The sequence below is a fragment of the Triticum aestivum genome, chromosome 5D (genome assembly GCF_018294505.1).
Source record: "Triticum aestivum cultivar Chinese Spring chromosome 5D, IWGSC CS RefSeq v2.1, whole genome shotgun sequence".
NCBI classification, from domain to species: Eukaryota; Viridiplantae; Streptophyta; class Magnoliopsida; order Poales; family Poaceae; genus Triticum; species Triticum aestivum.
Window position 1 is genome coordinate 348997383 of NC_057808.1, and position 23450 is coordinate 349020832.

General features: G+C 50.2%; 1 protein-coding gene across 1 annotated transcript; it reads right to left on the minus strand.

Annotated features, from left to right (window-relative positions):
- Positions 1–19389: 19389 nt before the first annotated feature.
- On the minus strand, positions 19390–21928 carry LOC123121681 (peptidyl-prolyl cis-trans isomerase NIMA-interacting 4). The gene is made up of 4 exons (XM_044541696.1): positions 21617–21928; positions 21287–21396; positions 19924–20066; positions 19390–19693 (listed from the first exon to the last, which is right to left on the minus strand). Exons 1-4 carry the CDS (start codon positions 21765–21767, stop codon positions 19651–19653), a joined length of 447 nt encoding a protein of 148 aa, XP_044397631.1. The 5' UTR covers positions 21768–21928; the 3' UTR covers positions 19390–19650.
- Between the last annotated feature and the right edge of the window lie 1522 nt (positions 21929–23450).

Genomic DNA, 23450 nt, shown 5'->3' on the forward strand with positions numbered 1-23450 from the left:
TTGCCAACGGCGCTGCCGCGCGTGCCCCGCCCTCTCCAAGCTACCACCTCCACCGGTTTGCCGCCACCCGTAGCCATCACTCTAAGTGTGGCTTTTTCTCCCGCGCTAGCGAGCCCCCGCACATGCCACCTATCAACCTCTGACTCCCCTCTACCAACGATGTTGTTGCCATCCACATTGATGCCAACTCCAGGTCGCTCCCGGCTCGGCATTGTTGGGACGTCGTTGCCACCACCGTTGCCCCCATCTCCGCCTCTGCCTGCGTCCCGCCATCTTCTCCCGCGAGTGAAATTGATGGCAACAAATTGCATTTTCAAACAATCAAATGCGTTAATTATTTATTTGACTTTTTAAGATAATGTGTGCATTGTACGCCCATTCATAGACACATACTGAATGCCCGAGTCATGGAGCTTTAAGATCGGCAACGTTACGTGTGTCATTACTAATAAAAGCGTTGTCTCGTGTGTCGAACGAAAATAAATAAATTATTTTCATGACACGCACATAGTGTTAAGCGTGTGTTCTAGCTACCAGATCAATGGTTGTTTGCAAACCAACTAGTGGTTGGATGGTTAGAAGGCCAATGGTATCCCCGGCCCATCAAACTTCAAGTCCTAGACTTGAAATTGGTGTTTGCATTATTTATGTATTTAAGGTATGGGTTCCGGTTGGGATGGTGCCTTTATGTGCGGACTGTCAAGTGAGGGTGCCGGTTGGACTCTAACTGGTTACCTTTCATCCGTATTGCTCGAGGACCGCGAGTGATATGATGAGGAGGAAGGCAAAAGAATAAATGTTGTGAAAAAATGACAAGATGGGAATGCAGGCCCTCGATGTTGACCATGCGCAGGATCGCATGTCTTGGCGCCTTGTGGCATCTTGTCGCTTCTCCACTAAATCCCTCTACCAGGCCATCGCGACATCTCCTAGGCCAGAGCCTCTGGCCCAAATCTGGTCTATTAGATTGCCGTTGAAGATTCGGATCTTCCTGTGGCACTGGGATTCGGGGCCGGGTTCCCACTGGGGTGGAGGTCCTCAAGTGGAATGGCCCCGGCGATGTGACCTGCCCACTCTGCGCGACTGAGGACTCTAGTCACATTTTCTTCACATGCTTGTCCGCACAGTTCCTATGGACCTGCTTCCACGGGGTGGTCGATGGATAGTAGTGCAATACCAACTTCCCCGACCTATTCGTCGAACTTCAAGCTTCCGTGCTGCACTCCCGCCACATTAGGTGGCTGGGTATTGAGGTCCTTGTCTAGATGGTCCGCATTAAACTTGTGATTCAGTGTACGCTTCTTCGCCGATTGGCTGGCGCGGTTTTTAAAATGTGTGGCTACTTGCAGCTTTGGTTGCCGCTTAGCCGCCCGCAAGACCCGGACGCCGTCGACATCTTTATCGCAGATCTTCGAGCGCTGGCCTTCCAATTGGTTCCTCCGCTTCCCCCATCACCCCCGGAGCCGGATTAGTTTTTGCGTTTGCGTGGTGGTGGCGATGCTTGTTGGGCACTTGGTGTCTGTTGAGGATATAGACCTTAGAGTCACCCGCCAGGAGGGGCCGGGTTACTCCAATGGTCATTACCAGAAGCCCGGAGCCAAGCTTGAAGACGGTGGGCCAGAGATGGGCTTAAGACCCGGATATGGCTTAGGGCCCGTAGTTACAATCGTTGTTATGGTAGAACTTGTAGTGCAAGGCAAGTATGATTGAGAGTCCGAGCCGGACGCTCTTATGAGCCGGCCGGGGCTCTGAGGGCTGCTGGGTGTCAGCCTCCCTATATAAAGGGACGACCCGGCAGCGGTTTAAGGACGACAACAATCTCATCAAGAGCCGGGCATAGCAGTTTAGCTCCCTGGTGATCGTAACCCTAGTCAATACCATCTCAACTGGACGTAGGCTTTTACCTTCACCATAAGGGGCCGAACCAGTATAAACCCTCGTGTTCCTTGTCCCACATTAACCCCTTCAAGCTTCCTAGTTGCGATGGCTCCACGACTAAGTCCTAGCTCGAGGACATCTGCCGTGACAATTCCACGACAGTTGGCGCCCACCGTGGGGCCCGCGCACGGTGGATTTGAGTTCTTGAAGGGCAGCTTCGAAGGGCTCAAGGGATACGCTGTGGGCCGGATGACCAAGAGTCGTCGCGGCAAGCTCTACATCGACGATGCAAACTGGGGCCCCGACGCCGGCTCAGTTGAGTACGGGTACCGGGTCCCCTTCGGTGGAATTCATGTCTTCATTGGCAAGATTGGTGAGCCGGGACCTGAGCTGGATCTCTGCGCCGATCTCATCGAAACGGCTCAGCGCGCACGACCCGCCCGGGCCCGGCCTGCCTTAAGGCGCGCTTTTGTGGGATGCATCCATGGAGGGCCCTCTGATCCAGCTGGGTCTGGGGATGAGACGGCCGCCGGCTCTGACGGCGAGTCGGCCACCGATGAGTCAAACTCATTGTACCAACTTCAGGATGGCAGGCTCATGGGTTGTTCCGATGGTGACAGTATTCCGGACCTATTTGAGCCGCCAAGTCAGGTTGGAGTTTTTATGGCTGGAGCACAGCCTGTTCAGAGCCCCGCTGCTGGAGCGGGAACCCCGGTGCCTTCGCCGGCTCAGGTGCTAATGGATCTCACGGACAAGATGACGGCCCTGTTAACCGCCACGGTTGACCCGGCGGATCAAGCTCGGCATGACGCGGAGGTGGCACAGTTAAAATTGGATCTAGTGAAGGCTAAAGAGGATCTTGCAGCGGAAGGGATCAGGCTGGCTGCGGAGAGGGCGGCTCTCGATGCCCAAACCCAGCTGATCCAGGCGCAGTCCTTCCAACTCACGATGGATCAAAACGCGGCCAATGAGGTCCTAAGAAGGAGGCACCAAAAGGCCCAATCTCGACTCCCTCCGGTTTACGATCCACGCAACCTCTTCAACACACCAGGTGCAGGGTCTAGTAACCCGCCAGGGATCATAGCGCCCGGGTCTGGACCCCTTATTCAGCCACGAGTGATGGGGCCTCCCCAGGTGCCCCCTGCCCCGCCTCAGTATGTGCCAATACCTCCGGGTCATTATAATAACCCGCTGGAGAACATGGTCGCTGCGGCAGCACGGCTGGCGGCTCTACCAGTTGACGGCGACTCTCCGACGGCTATTGAAACCCGCCAGGTCAGGGAACTCCTTCAGACAGCACTGGAGCAGCAAGAGGCATACTCCTACAGCCGGGACAGGATCCACTCGACCCCTCGTCTAGGCCAGAGCCCGAGTTACAGCCGGCACATGGTCTCAGCAACCGGCTCAAGTAACGTCCGACGCCATGACCCGCCCCCTGGCCATGGCCCGGCTCATAATGGAGCCTGTTACGCAGCAGACCAAGCGCGGCAAGAGGCGGAGCAAGTGCCGCAATTGACGGCTTACCAACCCCCCCGGCTTATCCGACGGCTTCCATTGATGTGGGTATCCCTACCAGGACTGGGGAGTCCCTTGTTTAGTGCCAGCTATCCGTAATGAACGTTTACCTAAGGATTTCAAGGGCCCTAGGAAGGTGCCTAACTACACAGCTGACTTACAACCCGCAGCCTGGATCGAGAGTTATGAGATGGCTATGGAGCTGCTGGAGGTCAGTGAGGCGGCCATGGCCAAGTATTTCACCATGATGTTAGATGGGACCGCCCGCACTTGGTTGAAAGGGCTGCCACCGAACTCCATTGGGTCTTGGGCTGAGCTGAAAGCCCGGTTCATCCAAAACTTCAAAGATACCTGTAGGCAGTCTATGTCAATTGTGGATTTGACTAACTGTAAGCAGCAGGAGGGTGAATCCACGACCCATTGGGTTTGCCGAGTTAAGGAGATCATACATTCATCAGATAAGATGGATGCCGGCTCTGCAGTCTTAATGTTAGAGCAGAATTGTCGCTTCGTGCCCCTGAAGATGAAACTCGGGCGGCTTAAGCGCGACTGCAGTGATATGGGTACACTAATGGCGGCTCTTGTCAAGTACGCCGATTCCGATGGTACCAAGGATCCCCCTTCAGATGATGAAAGGACAGGGAAGGGAAAGAAGAACGGCAATGGCAAGGGTCCTCAGTTTAACCCGGGGAACCAAGGAGGAGGCAAGCGCAAGGCAGATGGCAGCCTAGAGTTTGTGGCCAACGCCAGCTCACAAGGTAATAACCAGCGACGCAAGGGGAGGCCCCCTCCCTGAGGCGGCGGGTCAGGTCCGACGCTGGAGCAGCTGTTGAATGAACCTTGTCCAAGGCATGGCTCTAGAGAGAAGCCAGCGACTCACCTGTGGAAGATTGTGCGATCATGAAGGCCTTTAAGAACTACAATGGCCCGGGCGGCGGCTCAGGTGCCGGCGGCTCAGGCGCCGGCGGCTTTCATGGCCCGGGGGGCGGCTCAAATTCTGGTCCTCAGAGTGGTCAAGGGGGCTTTAATCAACAGTCTGGCCAGGGTCATCAATAGCAGCAGGGGGGTTATCAGACCAATCCAAAGCAACTTAGCGGTGGACAGTATCATGTGTTTACCACTAGTTTGTGCAAGCGAGATCAGAAGCTTCACAAGAGGGCTGTGAATGCTGTGGAGCCGGCGATCCCACGCTACTTGCGGTGGTCTGAGCAACCTATAGTGTGGAGTAGGGAGGATCACCCTCCCCGGATGGATAACCCGGGCCACTTGGCCTTAGTGGTGGCTCCTCAAGTGGGAGGATATAAATTCACAAAGGTGCTCATGGATGGAGGCAACAGCATCAACATCCTCTATTATGAGACTTTTCGCCGTATGGGGTTGGTTGATAAGAACCTCAGCCAGTCAAACACTATCTTCCATTGCGTGGTACCTGGTAAGTCGGCTTATCCAGTCGGCAAGATCGAATTGGAAGTGGCTTTTGGTGATGAAAACAACTACAGGGTGGAGAAATTGACCTTTGAGGTGGTCAAGATAAGAAGTCCCTACCATGCTATATTTGGACGGCCAGCTTACGCCAAGTTCATGGCACGGCCGTGTTATGTGTATTTACAACTCAAGATGCCGGGTCACAATGGGACCATTACGATTCACGGCAGCCGGAAGGTGGCTCTGGAGTATGAGGAAGGCGATGCGGCTTATGCAGAATCTGTGTGTGCTACAGAGGAGTTGAAGTTTTACAAGGACAATGTTGACCCAACAGATATGACCTCTCTGAAAAAGCCAACTACAGAACAAGAGCCGGCAATGAAATTTAAATCAGCTGATGAGACTAAACTTGTTGATTTTGTTCCAGGTGACTCATCTCAGCAGTTTAGCATCAGTGCCAATCTGGATCCAAAATAGGAAAGCGCGCTCATCGAGTTCATCTGTGAGAATAGGGACATCTTCGCATGGAAACCTTCTGACATGCCAGGTGTACCTAGAGAACTCGCTGAGCATACTCTCAATGTTGATCCTAAATTTAAGCCGGTCAGACAGTTCCTTCGGCGGTTTAATGAAGAGAGGCAGAAAGCTATTGGTGAAGAGGTGGCCCGGCTCTTGGCGGCCGGGTTTATCGTTGAAGTCTTTCACCCAGAGTGGTTGGCTAACCCGGTGCTCGTACTCAAGAAGAACGGCACCTGGCGGATGTGTGTGGACTACACGGACTTGAACAAGGCGTGTCCGGCTGATCCTTTTGCCCTCCCCCGTATTGATCAAATCATTGATGCTACGGCAGGTTGTGCACGTCTAAGTTTCTTGGATGCTTATTCCGGTTATCATCAGATTAAGATGGCAGTTAAGGACCAGGAGAAGACAGCGTTCATTACTCCCTTTGGAGCCTTCTGCTATGTATCCATGCCTTTTGGACTCAAGTGTGCACAGGCGACTTACCAGCGTTGTGTACAGAACTGTCTTCATAAACAGATTGGGCGTAATGTTCACGCTTACGTGGACGATATTGTGGTTAAGTAAATAAAAGAGGAAACCCTGATAGATGATTTAAGGGAAACCTTTGATAATCTCCGGGTCTATAAGATGATGCTTAACCCGGCCAAGTGTGTCTTTGGTGTTCTTGCAGGCAAACTCTTGGGCTTTTTGGTTTCTGACAGAGGCATTGAGGCTAACCCGGAGAAGATCAAGGCCATCACCTCCCTGGCTAAGCTGGCGTGTATAAATGACGTTCAGCGCTTGGCGGGTCGCACTGCTGCTTTAAGCCGGTTTATAAGCCGTTTGGGTGAGAAGGCCATGCCCTTATATCAGTTGATGAAGAAAACTGATAACTTTGTCTGGAATGATGCAGCTAATACCGCCTTTGAGGATTTGAAGAAGCAGCTGGCAGAGCCCCCAGTCCTTGCTGCTCCGGTTGATAAGGAGCCCTTACTACTGTATGTGGCGGCAAACGCACGAGCTGTCAGTGTGGCCATTGTGGTAGAACGCAAGGAGGAGGGTAAGGAACATCCGGTTCAGCGGCCGGTTTATTATGTCAGCGAGGTGCTCATTGAGTCCAAGCAGCGGTACCCGCATTGGCAGAAGCTCGTGTATGGTGTGTTCATGGCAAGCCAGAAACTCAAGCATTATTTTCAGGGTCATCCCATCACTGTGGTCAGCTCTGCCCCCCTTGGTGACATCATCCAAAACAGAGAGGCCACAGGGAGAATTGCTAAGTGGGCTATAGAACTTGGACCTCATGGTCTCAAATATATGCCACGCACTGCTGTTAAATCTCAGGCCTTGGTGGATTTCATCAATGATTGGACAGAGTCACAAGTGCCTGAGCAGAAGCCGGATAACACATATTGGACTATTTACTTTGATGGGTCCAGGCAGTTGGAGGGCTCGGGGGCTGGTGTTGTATTGGCTTCCCCAAAAGGTGACAAGTTCCATTATGTGCTACAGTTGATGTTTCCTTGCACTAATAATGCGGTTGAGTACGAGGCCTTGGTCCACGGTCTTCGGATGGCTAAGGAAATGAGCTTGAGCCGGGTAAGATGCTTCGGTGACTCAGACTTGGTGGCTCAACAAGTATCCGGCAAGTGGGACTCTAAAGACCATCTCATGGCGGCTTATCGCCGCGAAGTTGATGCCATTGCTGGGCACTTTCAGGGCTACCAAGTAGAGCACATTGATCGCAGGAAGAACGAGGCGGCTGATGCCCTAAGCCGGCTAGGCTCTCAGCGAAAGCCGGTGCCGCCTAACACTTTCCTGGATGTCCTGTATAGCCCTTCGGTTAAGTTGCCTACGGAGGAAGACTTGGCTGTCCCTGACCCGGAGGCACGACTGGTGGCGGCTCTCCATATCATATCAGACTGGACAATGCCATATCTGGCTTACATGACCCGGGGCGAGTTGCCTGAGGATGAAACTTTGGCCAGGCAAATAACCCGGCGGGCCAAGTCAATGATTGTTATCGATGGCGAGTTACATCATCGCAGTGTTACAGGAGCGTTTCAGCGTTGTGTCTCCCCTAAGGAAGGTCAAGAGATCTTGCGTGAGATCCATGAAGGGGATTGCGGCCATCACGCCGGCTCAAAGTCTCTTGTGGCCAAGGCTTTTCGTCATGGTTTTTATTGGTTTACGGCTCATGCTGATGCAGAGGACTTGGTCAGTAAATGTGATGGTTGCCAGAGGTTCTCACGACGGGCTCATGTGCCGGCTCAGGAGCTGAGGATGATCCCAATCACTTGGCCCTTTGCGGTCTGGGGGCTTGATATGGTTGGGCCTTTTAAAAGGTCCAAGGATAAGAAGACCCACCTCTTGGTGGCAGTTGATAAATTCACAAAGTGGGTGGAAGCTGAGCCAGTTAGCAAGTGTGATGCAGCCACGGCGGTTCAATTTATGAAAAAGGTGATTTTCCGCTTCGGCTTTCCGCACAGCATCATAACTGACAATGGCACCAATCTCTCCAAAGGTGCTATGGAAGAGTTTTGTCAATGAGAGCATATCCGACTTGATGTTTCCTCAGTGGCTCATCCTCAATCCAATGGTCAAGCTGAGAGAGCTAACCAGGAGATTCTGAAGGGCATCAAGCCCCGGCTTTTGGTCCCTTTGCAACGGACGCCGGGTTGTTGGGTGGAGGAGTTGCCCTCCGTCTTATGGAGTATCAACACTACTCTTAACAGGTCTACAGGCTTCACGCCTTTCTTCATGGTTTATGGAGCAGAAGCAGTCCTCCCCAGTGACATCCGTCACGACTCACCTCGCGTGGCGGCTTATGTTGAGACGGATAATGAACAGGCGCGCCAAGATGCTCTTGACTTGTTGGACGAACAGCGTGATGTGGCAGCAGCCCGTTCAGCGATTTACCAACAAGACCTGCGCCGTTATCATAGCCGCCGGGTCAAATCCCGGGTCTTCCAGGAAGGCGACCTTGTGCTCCGGCTCATCCAGGATCAAACAGATGCACACAAGTTATCCCCGCCTTGGGAAGGGCCCTTTGTGGTCAGCAAGAACTTGCACAACGGGTCATATTACCTCATTGACATTCGGGAGCACAAAGATTCACGAAAATCGGAGGAGGAGACCCGTCGGCCGTGGAACATAGCTCAGCTTCGGCCTTATTACACTTGTGCCACCGGCTCTCGTGGTGTACATACTTCTCTTAGCCATGTATATATTATGATAAGCAATAAAGCAGGACCTCTGTCCTTTTTTCTCCTCCAAATATACACGTGTTGTTCTTATTGCAAGATTACATGATGATCTAAAGGAGGATCCGGCTTATGATCGTCTTCGAATTTAGCCGTAAGCAGTAAAGTCACTTGGGGGCTTCCTGTTCAAACATGGGTCGTATTCGAACCAAAGAGAACATAGCTGTCGATACCCATTTGATTGGCAAAGTGCCGAGCTCATTGGGAAATTACCTTTGGTCATATTTGAATCATAGTTTAACCCCTCTGAGAACCGACGTGGATCGTATTCGAATCAGCGTCGTTAAACAATTCTTGAAATCACTTGGGGGCTTCCTGTTCAAACATGGGTCGTATTCGAACCAAAGAGAACATAGCTGTCGGTACCCTCTTGATTGACATCGCCACACCCACTGGGGGCTATGTGATCGTATCCGAATCTTAGCCTAACCCCTTTGGGCCGGGTTTCTGGTCGTATTCGAACTGGAAGCCCCTAAGTTCCTATGTTCTATCACAAGTTTACTCTGATGATGTCCAGGTGTGTACGACCGGGTCTCGCTTGGCCGGCTTAACTTTGGTTTACAGTGTTAGTTGAACACCATGGGTGTCATAAAGACAGGTAACTCGGAGTTAAGATACCAACCTGGTTACCCGGGTTCTCTAAACCGGAAGTATGTTTACAGGCCGCTAAGGGTGTTATTACGGCTGTGTTAAGGATATAATTGAGGACCAGTCTTTTTTGATTCATATTCCGGGTTATCTATCCAAAACACCTGATTCTCAGGGCGGTAAGCCGCCTCGAGACTTGTGATTTGCCTTTCTGTGCAGGATACTTAAAGGCACCTCTTTCAGGTTGAGAAAAACAAAGGGATGATTATGACCCGGAGAAACATCAAAGAGACAATTTCAAAAGACCTTGGCATTCAATACGTGCACGATGGCACGGCAGAGATAGACTGTTGCACCTACTCTATTACAAAACTCATCAAGTCAAAAAAGGGTGGAGCATTGTCTGGTAAACCGCCAGCCGAGTTACGATGCCCGCTGAGTGGAAGTCTCCGGCTCGTTCCTGTCCTCTCCTCCGGCTGATCCCAAGACCTGGAAGGTTGATGACTTCCAGTCGATGCCGCGGAGAGCCTCGAATTGGGCTTCCTCGTCAATTAACCCGGCCGGGTCAATCTCCGGGGCGAAGGTGTGCTGACGAGCCGGCGGGATCAGGTTGAGGGCTTCATAGCGAGGGGTTGGAATCCTCTGATTCTCCGCGTCATAACCCGGCTGGTACTTGGTCAGATCTGTGTCGTTCCCGATGAGGGTGGCCACCGGGCGTACAGCCTTCACGCACGCCGCGAAGTCCTTCTGATCGAAAGCTGAGCCGTCTTCCTTCAGGCTTGGATAGCCAAGGGCGATGTCCGCCGGGTCTAACTCCGGCAGGAATGCCTTGGCCCGGCTCAGCGTGGCGATCGCTCCGGCTCTCGCAGAAGCCCGTCGCAGCTCTTGGATCCGCTGAGGCAGAACGGCGAGCTGGCGCAGGACTTCTGCCAGGTGAGTCGGCACCTCATTGGAGAGGGCCACCACAGCTAGGGCACGCTGTGACCCGGTGTAGAGCTGCTCCACCAGGGTATACACGGCCTTTAGCTTGGTGACCACGCTCTGGTTGAGGTTGGCACTTCTGGGACCTGTTTAACAGAATCAAGTAAGTCGGCGACAAGGATGAATCATGAGATATAAACATTCTAACATTGATGAAAGCCGGTGAGGCGACTTACCGAAGATGGCGGCCACCATTTGGGAAACCTGGCGCTTTAGGCCGGAGAGCTCGGCGGTCTTCTCAGAGAGAATCTTCTCCGCCTGTTCTGCCCGGGTCACCAGTGCGGCCTTCTCTTCAGCCCAGGCCTTCCGCTCAGCATCAAATTCTGTCTTCAGCTTCTCTTGAGCGGCGATGCTGGAGACAAACTTGGCGTTTGCCTTCCGGGTCTCCATCTCCCGCGTCTTCAGCCGGCTCTTGAGATCCGCAAGGTCCGACTCTAGTTTCTTGCCAAAAGCCTGTATAAATTTCCGGGTTATGACATGAGCAGTTACTATATAAGTCCCAAGCACTTTCCAAGCAAAGATACTTGGCACTTGGGGGCTAATGCATATTGAACGTATCTATCTACATACAGCCGGCTCAATTGAGTAAGCCGGAACCTAAGTCTACAACATATTCAAATCATAAGTCGTCGACTTGGGGGCTAGCATGGCAAAGATAACTATGTAGTAAGTAAGAAGATAACAGAAGGATACCTCAGATTTTTGCTGGATCTGGTTTACCATGGCGACCTCGGCGTCCCGGCTCTTGTGTACTTGGATGATGTAGCCAGAGACGAGCTCTCCAATGCTCAGGTTGTTGTAGTTGGAGAGGTCCAGATTCGCCCGGTGGGGCTGCAGCAGCTCCCCCTTAGCGGAGCACTTGGCCAACACGGTCGGTCTCCCCGGCTCAACAAACTCCGTCCGGGTCGTCTGCTGGTGGAGCTGAGCCGGAGGCCTCCGGGTTAACCGATGCTTCGGTTGTTGCCTTGGTAGTTGGGGCAGCGGCTTGAGGTGCCGTGTCCATTGGAGTGGTGGCTTCGGGGGCGGAGGCAGCTGGCGGTTCTTGAGCCGTCACCTCCGGTTCAGGCAAATCCGGCACTCCGGCTGATCTGGTCTTCTTTGCTCTTTTGGTGAGTTTTGCCTGAGCACTGAAAGGACAGAAGTGTTAAGCACACAAAGAGTAAGTACAGACAAATATAATGTAAGATGGTTGTCATTACCCGGGCGCGGTCTTGAAAGCCGGAAGACTCGACTGCATAGAGTCGCCCGAAGAAGGGGAGGTCTCCTGATAATTGGAGTCAGAAGAATTGAGTGGCTGACGGATAACACCCGCCAACGGATGAAAAGGGTACAAGTGAGAAAAAACCTCAGTTCGACGCTTCCTTGTTGCGTCGGGTAGCTCGGCGGAGAGATCGGTGTCCTTGTTGGTCCGGGTGTGACGCCGGCTTTCATGAACCTGTCGCTTCAAAATAAATTGAGGGTCTTGGTAAGCTAAAGGATGTGAAAAGCTTACTTTCCGGGTTACCCTTCAGACTTTCAGCTGTGGCAAGGGCTCCGAGTCGGAGGAAAGCGACATTACCTCTTCAACCACCGGGTTACTTGCGCCGGTGTCATCCTGTCAATGAGCAAGTATTGATAAGGCGGACAGCAACAAACAGTGAATATAATAAGGACTTAAATGCTCAGGAGTTACCTCTGACTCGGAGCTGTCGCTTAATTGCATCAGCTTCGAAGCAGTAGGCCTGCTTCCTTTTTTGCGAGGGGCGGCTTTCTTGGCGGCTTTCTTCGCCTTCCTGGCTTTCTTGGCCGCCTCATGGTCATATTTGACCCGCCAGAACTTATCATCAGCCTGAAAAATACAATGACGAATTCTTAAAACGGTTCAGATGAAGGTTATATGCAGACGAAGATAAAAGGTTAAAGTCAGCGGCTTACCGCTGGGGCTGGATTGGTCTTGCAGAAGGGAGCTAACCCGGTCCTTCCGCAGTCTGCCAGGCTCTTGTTTAAAAGAGCCTTGGTCTCCTCCTCTGCAACGTCTTCTGGAAGATCATTGCGGCTGTGCCTCTGAGGGTCATCCTTTCGCCCTGTATACTCACACATTAAGCCGGGGCGGCGGCTCAATGGGATCACTCGCCAAGAGATCCAGACCCGGACCAGGTCAATTCCGTTCAGACCGTTGCCCAGGAGGGCCTTGATTTTGTTGATAGTAGGAAGCAGAGGCTGGCGCTCCGCTTGAGTCAGCTTGTCCGACAGTGGGTGAGTCGGCTCCAGACGTGTTGGGCGAAAGCCGGGCAGCGGGCTTTCATTAGCCGGGGACGTATCTTGGCAGTAGAACCAAGTCATGTTCCAGTCCTTGGGGTGGCTCGGTGGCTCTGCGTAAGGGAGAAGACAATCCCTACGCCGCTGGATGGAAATGCCACCTAACTCCAGACTTGGTCCGTTGGCGCACTCATTCTGGCGGTTTAAGTAAAAAAGCTCTCTGAAGAGCAGCAGACTAGGCTCTTCTCCAAGATAAACTTCGCAGAAGACTTGGAAATTGCAGATGTTGGACACTGAGTTGGGGCCTATATCTTGAGGCCGCAAGTCGAAGAAGTTGAGCACGTCCCTAAAAAACTTTGAGCCGGGCGGTGCGAAGCCCCGGCTCATGTGATCCGCGAAAATCACTACCTCCCCATCCTTTGGCTGTGGTCTCTCTTCTGACGGGTCAGGGGCACGGTAGGACATGACTTCTTTCTTAGGCAGATATCTGGACTTAACAAAATTGGCTAGGGTCTCGTTGGTGACGTTGGACCTCATCCAGTTGCAAGTGATGGGAGCCTTAGGAGGCATGGTGAAAGTTGGCAGTCTATGACAAAAAGGAAAAATGTCCGGGTTAATTTTAAGCCGGAGATCTACAATTCACAACTAAGGTGGCGGCTTATGAAGGGGACTAATGATATATACTCTGGTACAGTGGGTTATTTAAGCCACAGTTAAGCCGGAGGATTCTACGAAGCATGGTTTTCTTTAAAGCCGGAGGATTCTACGGCGCGTGGTTTCTTTAAACCGGAATTGTAAGCCGCCAAGGTTCAATGGTTGCAGTTTTTACTAAGTGTGGTAAAACAGGTTTCACATATTGCAGTAACTTTTTTGGATCAAAATGGTCGGGCAAAGGAAAAAATTTCTAGACCTAGAAACCGAAGTGAGGGAGTTCTTGGGTTCGAACAAGGTTCTTATGCAATACAAGGAAGGCTACTTGCGTGTGAAATGGATCTTAAAACAACTACCGCACTAGTTCTATGCAGGCCTAAGATCAAGCAGGAGCAGTAACTAGGAGAACTACCGAACTTGCGGGCAATGGTGACGAACACGAAGAACGTGGATGAACCCTACTGCAGATCTACTCTACAGGGTAGTGAGAACTTACCGGAGCTGAAGAGGTGCGGGAGTCGCCGACGTTTATCTGGTCTGAGTCAGGCGATGCAGCGGCCAAGGTTGACGAAGACCGGAGGCGAGACGATGGCGGCGAAGTGCGAGCTCAGGGAGAGAGGCAGCGGCGCGAGGAGGAAGAAGAGTGGCAGAGAAGCCCGTCGGGCCGGCCTATTTATAAGGCAAGGTCATAAGTGGGCGCGAGATTCAAGGAGACCACGGCGTGGTTATCTCCCCCCCCCCCACGGCGCCTCGATTTTCGGGATGACAGTAAAAGCAAAGATCCGTTGCGGATCTGGTGGAGTAAAAAACGGGCTTAATGGAAGATGACATCACGGCGGATTATCCGGAGACCAGAGGATGACGTCACGCCGGGTTATGGCCTTCACATGAATGGTAAGCCGGAGAATTTTTTTTCTGTCGGCAGAATTGAAGATTGACATGAGCCGGCTCAAATCAATCTGGGGCCTAATGTTGAGGATATAGACCTTAGAGTCACCCGCCAGGAGGGGCCGGGTTACTCCAATGGTCATTACCAGAAGCCCGGAGCCAAGCTTGAAGACGGTGGGCCAGAGATGGGCTTAAGACCCGGATATGGCTTAGGGCCCGTAGTTACAATCGTTGTTATGGTAGAACTTGTAGTGCAAGGCAAGTATGATTGAGAGTCCGAGCCGGACGCTCTTATGAGCCAGCCGGGGCTCTGAGGGCTGCTGGGCGTCAACCTCCCTATATAAAGGGACGACCCGGCAGCGGTTTAAGGACGACAACAATCTCATCGAGAGCCGGGCATAGCAGTTTAGCTCCCTGGTGATCGTAACCCTAGTCAATACTATCTCAACTGGACGTAGGCTTTTACCTTCACCATAAGGGGCCGAACCAGTATAAACCCTCGTGTTCCTTGTCCCACATTAACCCCTTCAAGCTTCCTAGTTGCGATGGCTCCACGACTAAGTCCTAGCTCGAGGACATCTGCCGTGACAATTCCACGACAGTGTCCCTTTTTCCTTTTTGTCTTCAGGGCTTGTTGAGTTGTGTCCTTAGCAGAACCTTTTGTATTTTGTGTGTGTGTGGCTTGGACTTGTGTGTTACTCTCTATGACTCTGATGGTTTGCTCTCTATATAAAGTGGGGCGAAAGCTTTTTTGGTAAATGATGATACATGAGTCGTACGCCAACATGGCACAAGGTATGAATGCAAATTGCAAATAAAGATGGATAAAGAGAAAACTGCTCATTAAATTTCAAATGGAAAATCCTAGAGATAAATGTATGGATCTCTTTTTTTATTATCAAAATGACAAGGGGGGACAGCTGAACATGTAAGAAACACTAAGAAATGTTGGGTGTCGTACTTACCAAGTATGAGCTACCATGGTAATAGTATAATCTACCAAAATGAGTGCTAAACAGAGTAAGTTGAGGAAGTGGGAGCAAACACAGGTTCTTTTGCCCAAGCATTATGAAGGAACTGGGGCTCAACACAATGAATGCCAAAAAAAGAAACAATAGAGTAAGCTACGCAAATGTTTCATCATATTAACATGATTATGAAAGGAAAAGATTTATCATGTACTTAAAATGTCTTGGAGATACTGAAGCTCGGATGTTTCTCCTCATACACCGAGATAAATTGGTAGTGAAATATCTTGCAACAGGTTAGTAAGATATATGTCCATGATATATCTGACCAGCAACCAACTGCTGCTATGTTAAGCAAAAGAAAGAAACGAAAATCTCTGAAGCTGCAAAAGAAAGGATAAACCATTTGACATTTTTCCTTCCTGGAATGATATGCAAGATAATATGAGCTAGGGTGAACTTAATTTTAAAATCCTTCAATTCCAATATCAACAACAATCACTTGCTCCACGGTATCAATTAAATTAAGAAACATGAAACAACAGGCATTTTGGCGAATGTATAGCATGCACATGAGAAAGTGAAACAAGGAGAAACAATAATAGGTAAAGATCGGTCCAACACATATGGTTGAGGTGGGCGCGCACGCGGGGGTGAGGGGGGGGCAACAATTTGGCATTGGGAAGGGAGGTCCTCATTCAAGTTTGAGGATGGGCGGTGGCTGTTTGCTTGTCATGACAGCTGCCAGCTAACTGTGCATCGGGGAAGAGTATGTCGGCGCCAGACAACAACGACATCCAGAAAAAGAGGGACTCGCTAGAAACGTGTCAAGTGTATGGCTAATCCAATAACAAAAGTTTAACAAAGGGCCTAGAGCAGACTACCATGACACAAAGGATTCTCTTTCTAAAGAGATTCGAATCAGAACTCTCTTTTTTAACTTATTCGAATTAGAACCCTTATATGTCCAAGGTCAATATAAAAATTATTTTCCTTACTTTCTCTGTGTCAACAAACAGATCCGAATCAAATAGCAATTATTCAAAACACTTCTTTTTCCATTACACTATTTCAGAAACATACGGACTTGATCATATGGGGCGTGTTTGGTTGCCCGCATGCAGCCCAACCAGGCCCGCGCGGGATGTGTGCGGCATGTTTGGTTGCCTGGGCTGCATGCGGTTTGAGGCCCGCATGAACCTTAAAGCAGCCCGCAGCCTGGCCCGGCGGAAACTGCCGAATCGGCAGTTTCTCGCGAGCCTGGCCGCGCGCGGCCACGCGTGCGAGGCAGTTGCACGCCTCGGGCAGCGCGGGAGATGGAGGCGACGTCTCATTACTCTCCCACCACTCTCCTGTCACCGCCCAGATGCACTGTTCCCACCGCTCCCTCTCTCTCCCTCACCGCCCCTTCCTCTCCTCTCCTCCGATGGCTCCGCCATGCCCACCGCCGCGCCGCCCTCTGACCCCCGTCGACCAGCAGATCACCAACATCCAGGAGCGCTGGCTGGCCGGGCTCCAGAACTCGGGCCGCGACCTGGCGTCGGCGCTGCGCGCGCCGTCCCCCATCTGTTGCCGGACAATGCGGTGCCGGCCGCTCCTGCTCCGCCGCCGATTCCGGACCTCGTGGTCCTGGGCTCGGCGCCGGCGCCGTCGACGGAGCCGCCCCTTCTTGGGACCCCATTGGCCACGGGGGTTTTCTTGACCCCCGTCCAAGGGTTTCCTCCGGTCGGCGGGCCGTCCTTCTCGACCTCCGGCGTGGCGTTGAGCACGGGGCCGAGGCCGCATGCCATCGCCGGGGCCGGCTCCTCGTCTGCTCCGCCCCCTCTCTCCTTCCCGTCGGGGTTTTCACCCCAGCCTCGGTTCGCCGCGGCTGCGCGTGCTCCAGTGAGTCAAACCCCTCAATCTTTGCTCCTAGATGTAGATTAGATGTTTATTTCTTAGGCATGTGGTAGTAGTTAGTCGATTAGATAGGATTATAGCAGATCCGATTGGATGCGATCCCAATCGAATCCAATCGGACTGATATGTTCTTGTTTTGTACAGGATAATTTTTCTTGTGCTACTGCTTGTGTGTCCTATGATTTGTGTTCATGCTAGCAGGGGCGAATCTACTAGGCATGCTTTAACAGGCTTAAGCCTGCCCTCCAACAAGAGTAATTTCTTTTTTACTACCAAAGATTAGGCCCCAGCGCAGCAAAACTGCTGATTCCCAGCCCATCTCAATGGCAATAATTACAGTTGAGCCTACCCTACATTTACTCCTCGCCACTGCATGCTAGTAGGTGTGTTCATGCTAGAATCATGTTGAGTGATGAATGTTAGAATCTTGTTGACTGATGGGATGTTCATGTTCTTCATGTTGAGTGATGAATGCTAGAATCATGTTGACTGATGGCATGTTCATGTTCTAGATATGATCATGTTCATGTTTCATGTTGCTAACATACATGTTCTAGCTAGGGTTTGTGTTGAATGTTATACGTGCATGTAGTAGGAGCATTTTAGGATGGTGCCAAATCTGCATGGCTGCACATGGGTGCTATTGGCACTTGGTGTTGCTATTTTTAGATGTTACCATGTTTAGGATAGTGCAGTGTTGAGTGCCAGTTGCATCAAAGAAGATGGCACTGATCAGTGGACTTGCCCAACAGAAGGTCAACTGATTTATCAATGGCACTTGCTGTTGGGCAAGTCCACTGATCAGTGGACTTGCCCAACAGCAAGTGTCATTGATAAGTGGCATTTCCTCAAAGAGTTTGTGGACTGATCAGTGTCATTTGCTCTTGGGCAAATGTCCCTGATCAGTGCCATGACTGACTGGGATATGCCGGGAGGAGGAGCTCAGGTGGTGGCCGGAGCTGAGCGCGCCGATGATTTCATCCCCACGAACAGGTGGCTCAGGAAGGTGGACCTGCCTGGCAGGATCGCCTTCATGAGCGTGCCTCGTTCAAGGGGACGATCTCCGAGGCAGGGCCACGAGGAGGGGGGCAGGGAGCCGATGCGCTTCTACCAGCAGATCAAGGACAACGAGGACCTCGCCATGCTCGTCGTGCCCCCCAAGTTCGTGGAGGTGATGAACACCTGGCTGGTCATCAAGCGGCTCCCGCGCGTCGTCAGGCTGTCGGCGAACAAGCAGTGCGTGTTCTGGGTGCAGGTGCAGAACTTCGAGGGGCACATGGTGCTTGGCCGGGGCTGGAACTACTTCTGCCGCCGCCACCGGATCGTTCCCGGCGACCTCGTCGTTGTGCGCATCTCAGGACTCGGACTGAAGGTTCAGATCTACAACCACGACTCCTCGGTGATGTGCAGGTTTCGCAGCAGGCACAATTGCGTTGGTAACATCGGTCAGGCTATGTAGTTAACTTAAGTAAGGTGTTAGTGGAGAACTTTTATGGTGTGTAGCGAGACTTGTGCTGGTAACTCGTTCATATTTTGGCCAGGAGCAGCACCCTGGCATGGAGCAGGGAAGGAGGATGCCCCTGCCTTTAATCTAGACTTATGCTATGTAGTTAAGTAGTTTGCTGTCTTTTCCTTGCTTGCTGTGTTAAGTTTGTTGTCGTTACATTGCTTGCTTTGTTTGATCTTGCTGTTCTGCTGTTGCTGTTGTGCTGATCATGTGGTGGTAAGGCCACCACATTTGAACGGGGTGAGTAGAACACAAACGCTGTTTGCAACCAAACAACTGAAGTTTGCATCTGCTCACACCCTAAGCACAAAAACGGCAACCAAACAGCAAGGGGGTAAATCCCTCTCCATGCGATGCAGGAGACCAAACAGGTTGCATCTGCTGTATATGAGGCTGTATTTCAGTAACCAGGCTAAGTTGAGATGGACATGCAATGCAGGTACTGTTCCAAACTGCAACCAAACACGCCCATGGATACTGAAAATAGAGACTCTCGCTTGTTATTTGGTACCTGGGTGTGGTTGATCGCTACGAAGGAAAGGAACCAAACTATCACGTGAGCAGACCATCTCACCACCAGAGAAACAAGCCCACCTGCTATTACCAAAAACCACGTCCGCTGGCCCACACACCAGCAAGAGGCGATCCGCCGATGACCCAGCGCTGGCCTGGTTAGCCGCGCATAAAGTTGAAGATGACAGAGTACAAACACACGCAACATGCATAACGGCAAGGAGGTGAGAAGAATGTGGCTGGGCAGGATAAAACCAATGTGATCTGTTTATTCATGCAACATAGTTTCACACTGTAATGTAGAGCAAACATGCTTCTCCTATATCAAGTGGCGCTGCGAGAATCGGAACCTTCAATTTCAAGATAAGAAAACCCTTCAAATTCCTAGCTTCCACAGGTTTTTAGTACTCCCTCTGTAAACCAATGTTGACGTCTCTAAAACATCCTATATTAGTTTACCGAGGGAGTATGTAGCATATTTTATAAAGATACTTTTATCACCCTCCCGCAAAGGGACCCCATTCAACAATGCTAAATATAAATAGAGATGAGCATCCCCTGAACCGATGGCCATCCGCAAAGGGAACACATTCTCTTGTTTTACCATAAAAGAGGAACACAAGCTAAATCTCAGCTTATCCCAAACATATATATCATATCAGGTTACTTGTAGCAAGCACAATTTCTGAGTAACTCTAGTTTGGGACAGCATAATAGTAGCTCGAGTACACATGTCCAGGCACAACGCTTATTGAGTCAACAGAGAAGACACGGGGGGCATTTGCATCCCATAGTATCCCGAGGTGCTTGCATTCCAAACCTGAAGCATACTTTCATATCAGTTCTTCCTGCCTTCACAGAGGATGAAGTGGTACCCGTGCCTGCATGGAGCAAACAGACATTGTGTAAGTATGTGGAAAAAGCCGAGGTAGATGATTAGTGAGAATTTAAAGGAGCAAATCTTCAGGTAATAATCCAGGCTAGGATCCGAGCATTTCTCTTTATCCATAAATAGGTAATATATAGCATCCGAAGTATTAGTCCAAAAGAGCATTGCTACTGCATGATCTATAAGCCAAGTATGGAAGAGAAACGGTGACAGTTGACATACGTAGACTTGAATGGTGCACTAGTAGCTCCCACAGGTGTGTTAAACGCAACCTCCTGGAAAGGACCAGCCATTTTGCCACGCGGGAACCATCCAAGATCCCCACCTTTCTTTCCTGATGGGCATTCAGAGAATTCTTGGGCTACCTGAAGTATCAGAAAAACAGCTATGTAAGTCAAATGAAATATTATTCATGGTATTTAATAGCGTACGGAATACAGCATACAGTCTACAGGCAACAAGTTTAAGAATTGTACTGTACACAGCAGAATATTAATTTGAAAATGAAGGTAAATTTTCTAGGTAGATAGTTTTCCATTTGATGTCCTGTACATAACTGGACCAGGTAGCACAGGCATGTCCTTAGTAATTCACAAACCTCACAGAAGGTGCATTCACAACTATGACTAACACCTGCTCTCAGCAGACTTAATCCATTAGCATTTACCAATTGTAACAGATATTCACAGATCCAGCATTTACAGGCAACACAAGTAAGTATATTACTAGACATCTTAGCCTGCCAGTTTTCAAGTTTCAAAAAACCCAATTTGCTTACAAGACTATGCACCAGAGGGATTTATTCCAACTTCTGCACAATCAAGACAGTATTACAAAGTATTATCTGAGAAGGAGAAAAAAAGAATTTGTTGGTTATACTCGTTTCTTAATGAGAACAGCTTGATCCTGACTTAGTAAAAGTTCTCAAGGTCCTCTGGTATAGTCCTTTGGTTAGCTACTCAGATGATCAGGCCTATTACTAGTCTGGAATTGGCATCACCACTAGGCAGTACTAATCATATATGCCAGTTCTCCAACCATGCCTGGCGATTTTTGGTACCAACACCTTTTGCCACATCAAGGTCAACTATAATCCAATAGCTCAATCTCAGGCAACAATATGAACATGCAACAGGATTAGAAGTAAGGAATTTTTGACTTGCTTCACATAAACACTATTTGTGCTTCTCAATAGACGACGAGATTACTAAATTACCACACAGGTCATATGAATTCAACACAGGTGACAATGTATCCAACTTTCAGGTACCATGACGAAGGAGTTAGAACCATACATGGAACAAAACATGTAAATACATTTTGTGGATTGCTTTATCTAACTGCAGCAGAGGAACACCTCTGGTTCAGGAGGTACAATACAGGTAAATCATAGAGCCCTAAATGACATCTCGTTAACAAAAACAGCTGAAAAATGCGTGTGGAATGCAAATTGCAGACAGTGAATTCCACCGATAATCTGAGGTTCAGTTAATTCCTGACTAATCTCAAGCATATTCCTTTAAGCATGCTACATTAGTTTAAAAGCTGAGATGTATTCACCAGGGCTTATCAATCTGCCGCTTACCTTGGCAAACTCAGCAGGAGGGACCTTGTCCCCGTTGTCCAACCAGCCTTCCTGCAGCTTCTTGTACGCCTCATTGATCTTCCCCTGTTTCTCGCACAACACGTGCCTAGCTGCAAGCACAGGACAGCAACGCAACAGTTACCACAAAAGAGGACACAATTTCAAAACAATATCCAAATCCAATAAGCCTTTCGCTCAAGCATCCAATCTCGACCTCGCAGCCCTGCTAATTTCTTAAACGAAGCATCACAGGCGAATCCAGCCACAAGGCACAACCCTAAGATTCTCATCCTAATCTCGCGGGATCGACAGTTAAGGGATCCGTGATACCTTTGACGAAGGTGCAGGTGCCGAGGTCGTCGCCTCCCTTGCCGCCCTTGCCCTTGCCCTTGCCTCCCTTGCCGCCTCCGGCGTCGTCGGAGGAGCCGGCCGCCTGCTTGCCCTTCCCCTTGGCCTCCTTCCCCTTCCCGTCCTTCCCCATCCGCGCTGGTCGAGCGGGCGCGAGAGCTGAGAGAGTCTTGGTTTAGGGGCAAAAACCCTAGCTAGCTAGACTGATGATTGGGTCGAGATTGAGAGGAGAAGAAGGCGAGGCGAGGAAGACGAGACCAAACCTGGCCAGATGGGCCGGATGGCCTGGCCTGGCCTGGGCTAAAGCGTGCCAGAGGCACCGCACGCCAGCTATAACCATGTCAGCACTGACTTGTGGGCCACCTGGGTTACACGGTCAACCTAAATGGAGTTGACTACTGTGCCAACTTGTGGGTCAGACACGTCATAATCGGGTTTAAAACCCCCAAATGGCAACCAACTAATGTGGTAGTTTTTAGCGGATTTTTAGCATCCAACTGGTAGGTTTCAAGACAAACTAAAAAAGTGATAGTTATCTGGGATACATATCTGGAAAGTGGTAGTTTTTGGTTAATTACTCCGGCCAGCGGTGGCCGTCTGGTGACTAAATTTTTTCTGAAAAGAGGATGAATTGTTGTGTGAGACATGGTTGGTCACTAGTATCGGCTGTTTTAGGGTACATAGCGAAAGGGTGTAGCACTTTGGCAAAGTATGCATATTTGGTTTGACGAGCAAAAGGCGCTATGATCCCCTACCGCTAGGAAGTGGTCCGTCAGCGTAATTCAAAGTCGCTCAGCCATCGATGGTACAACATTGAAGAGGGCGACAAAAAGTTTTGCGGCTTTTACAAACAAGTGCATAACCTGTGGCCAAGTGGCGTGTTAATCCAAGATCTCGTAAGTTTTGTGGTTTGTTGCTCTCTGTGTTGGTCATTTCATTGATTTGATCAATGTCGTAACTTTTTGACATCCATTGTTTTCCTTTGCTAGCCCGTACGTGCATGCACGTTATACCTGAAGATGGAGTAGAAGCACTTCATCTATATGCATTATTGGTTGAAGTTGAATGAGCAAAGCAAATGGGCCGGTTTGATTGCCAATTTCGTCAAGACCGCCATGGTCAATGAAGATGAAGGTGGTGATTCAACCGTTCTAACACAAGATGGGCTTCCTCCGGCCCAGAAGGTGATTAGGAACCGGGGAGCAAATGAGAGGACGAGAAGGAGAGGCAAGAATGGGTGGTGACCAAGATGACAGAGAAGTTCGAGAACATAATGAAGAAGAAAGAGGAGGCATGTGTCGCGCGCAATGAGCTAAAGGAGGGAAAGAAGACACATGTGTTTGGCATCTTCATGAAGATGCAAGACAAGAAGCTCAACCTCCAAGAGAAGAAACTTGAGATCCAGGGCCTATTCGGAGGACTCCAAAATGTTGTGAAGACGTCAGACTTGAATCCTTATGTGGCAAAGATTGTTCAAGTTTGTCGTGCGAGCATATTGAAGCGCTACACGCAAATGGAGGAGGTCGGACTAGCTGAAGAGTGGGTTCTTTGCTACGGACAATCGGACTGGGAGCCAAACAAGGAAGGCCATTGGCACAAATTGACAACTTTTAGGATCGATTGGATGTAATACTACTGAAACACACGGTTGGTTTTTGTTGTGATTGCATATGGAAAAGTTCTGGTTATACCATCATACCAGTGTACCTTCTATTCTCGCCTCCATTTTCATCAAAGTTTATGTAAGCAAACTTATTTTTTGTTTCTCCCCAATAAAAGAACATTTCAACTCGAAACTTTGCAGATCAACATCACA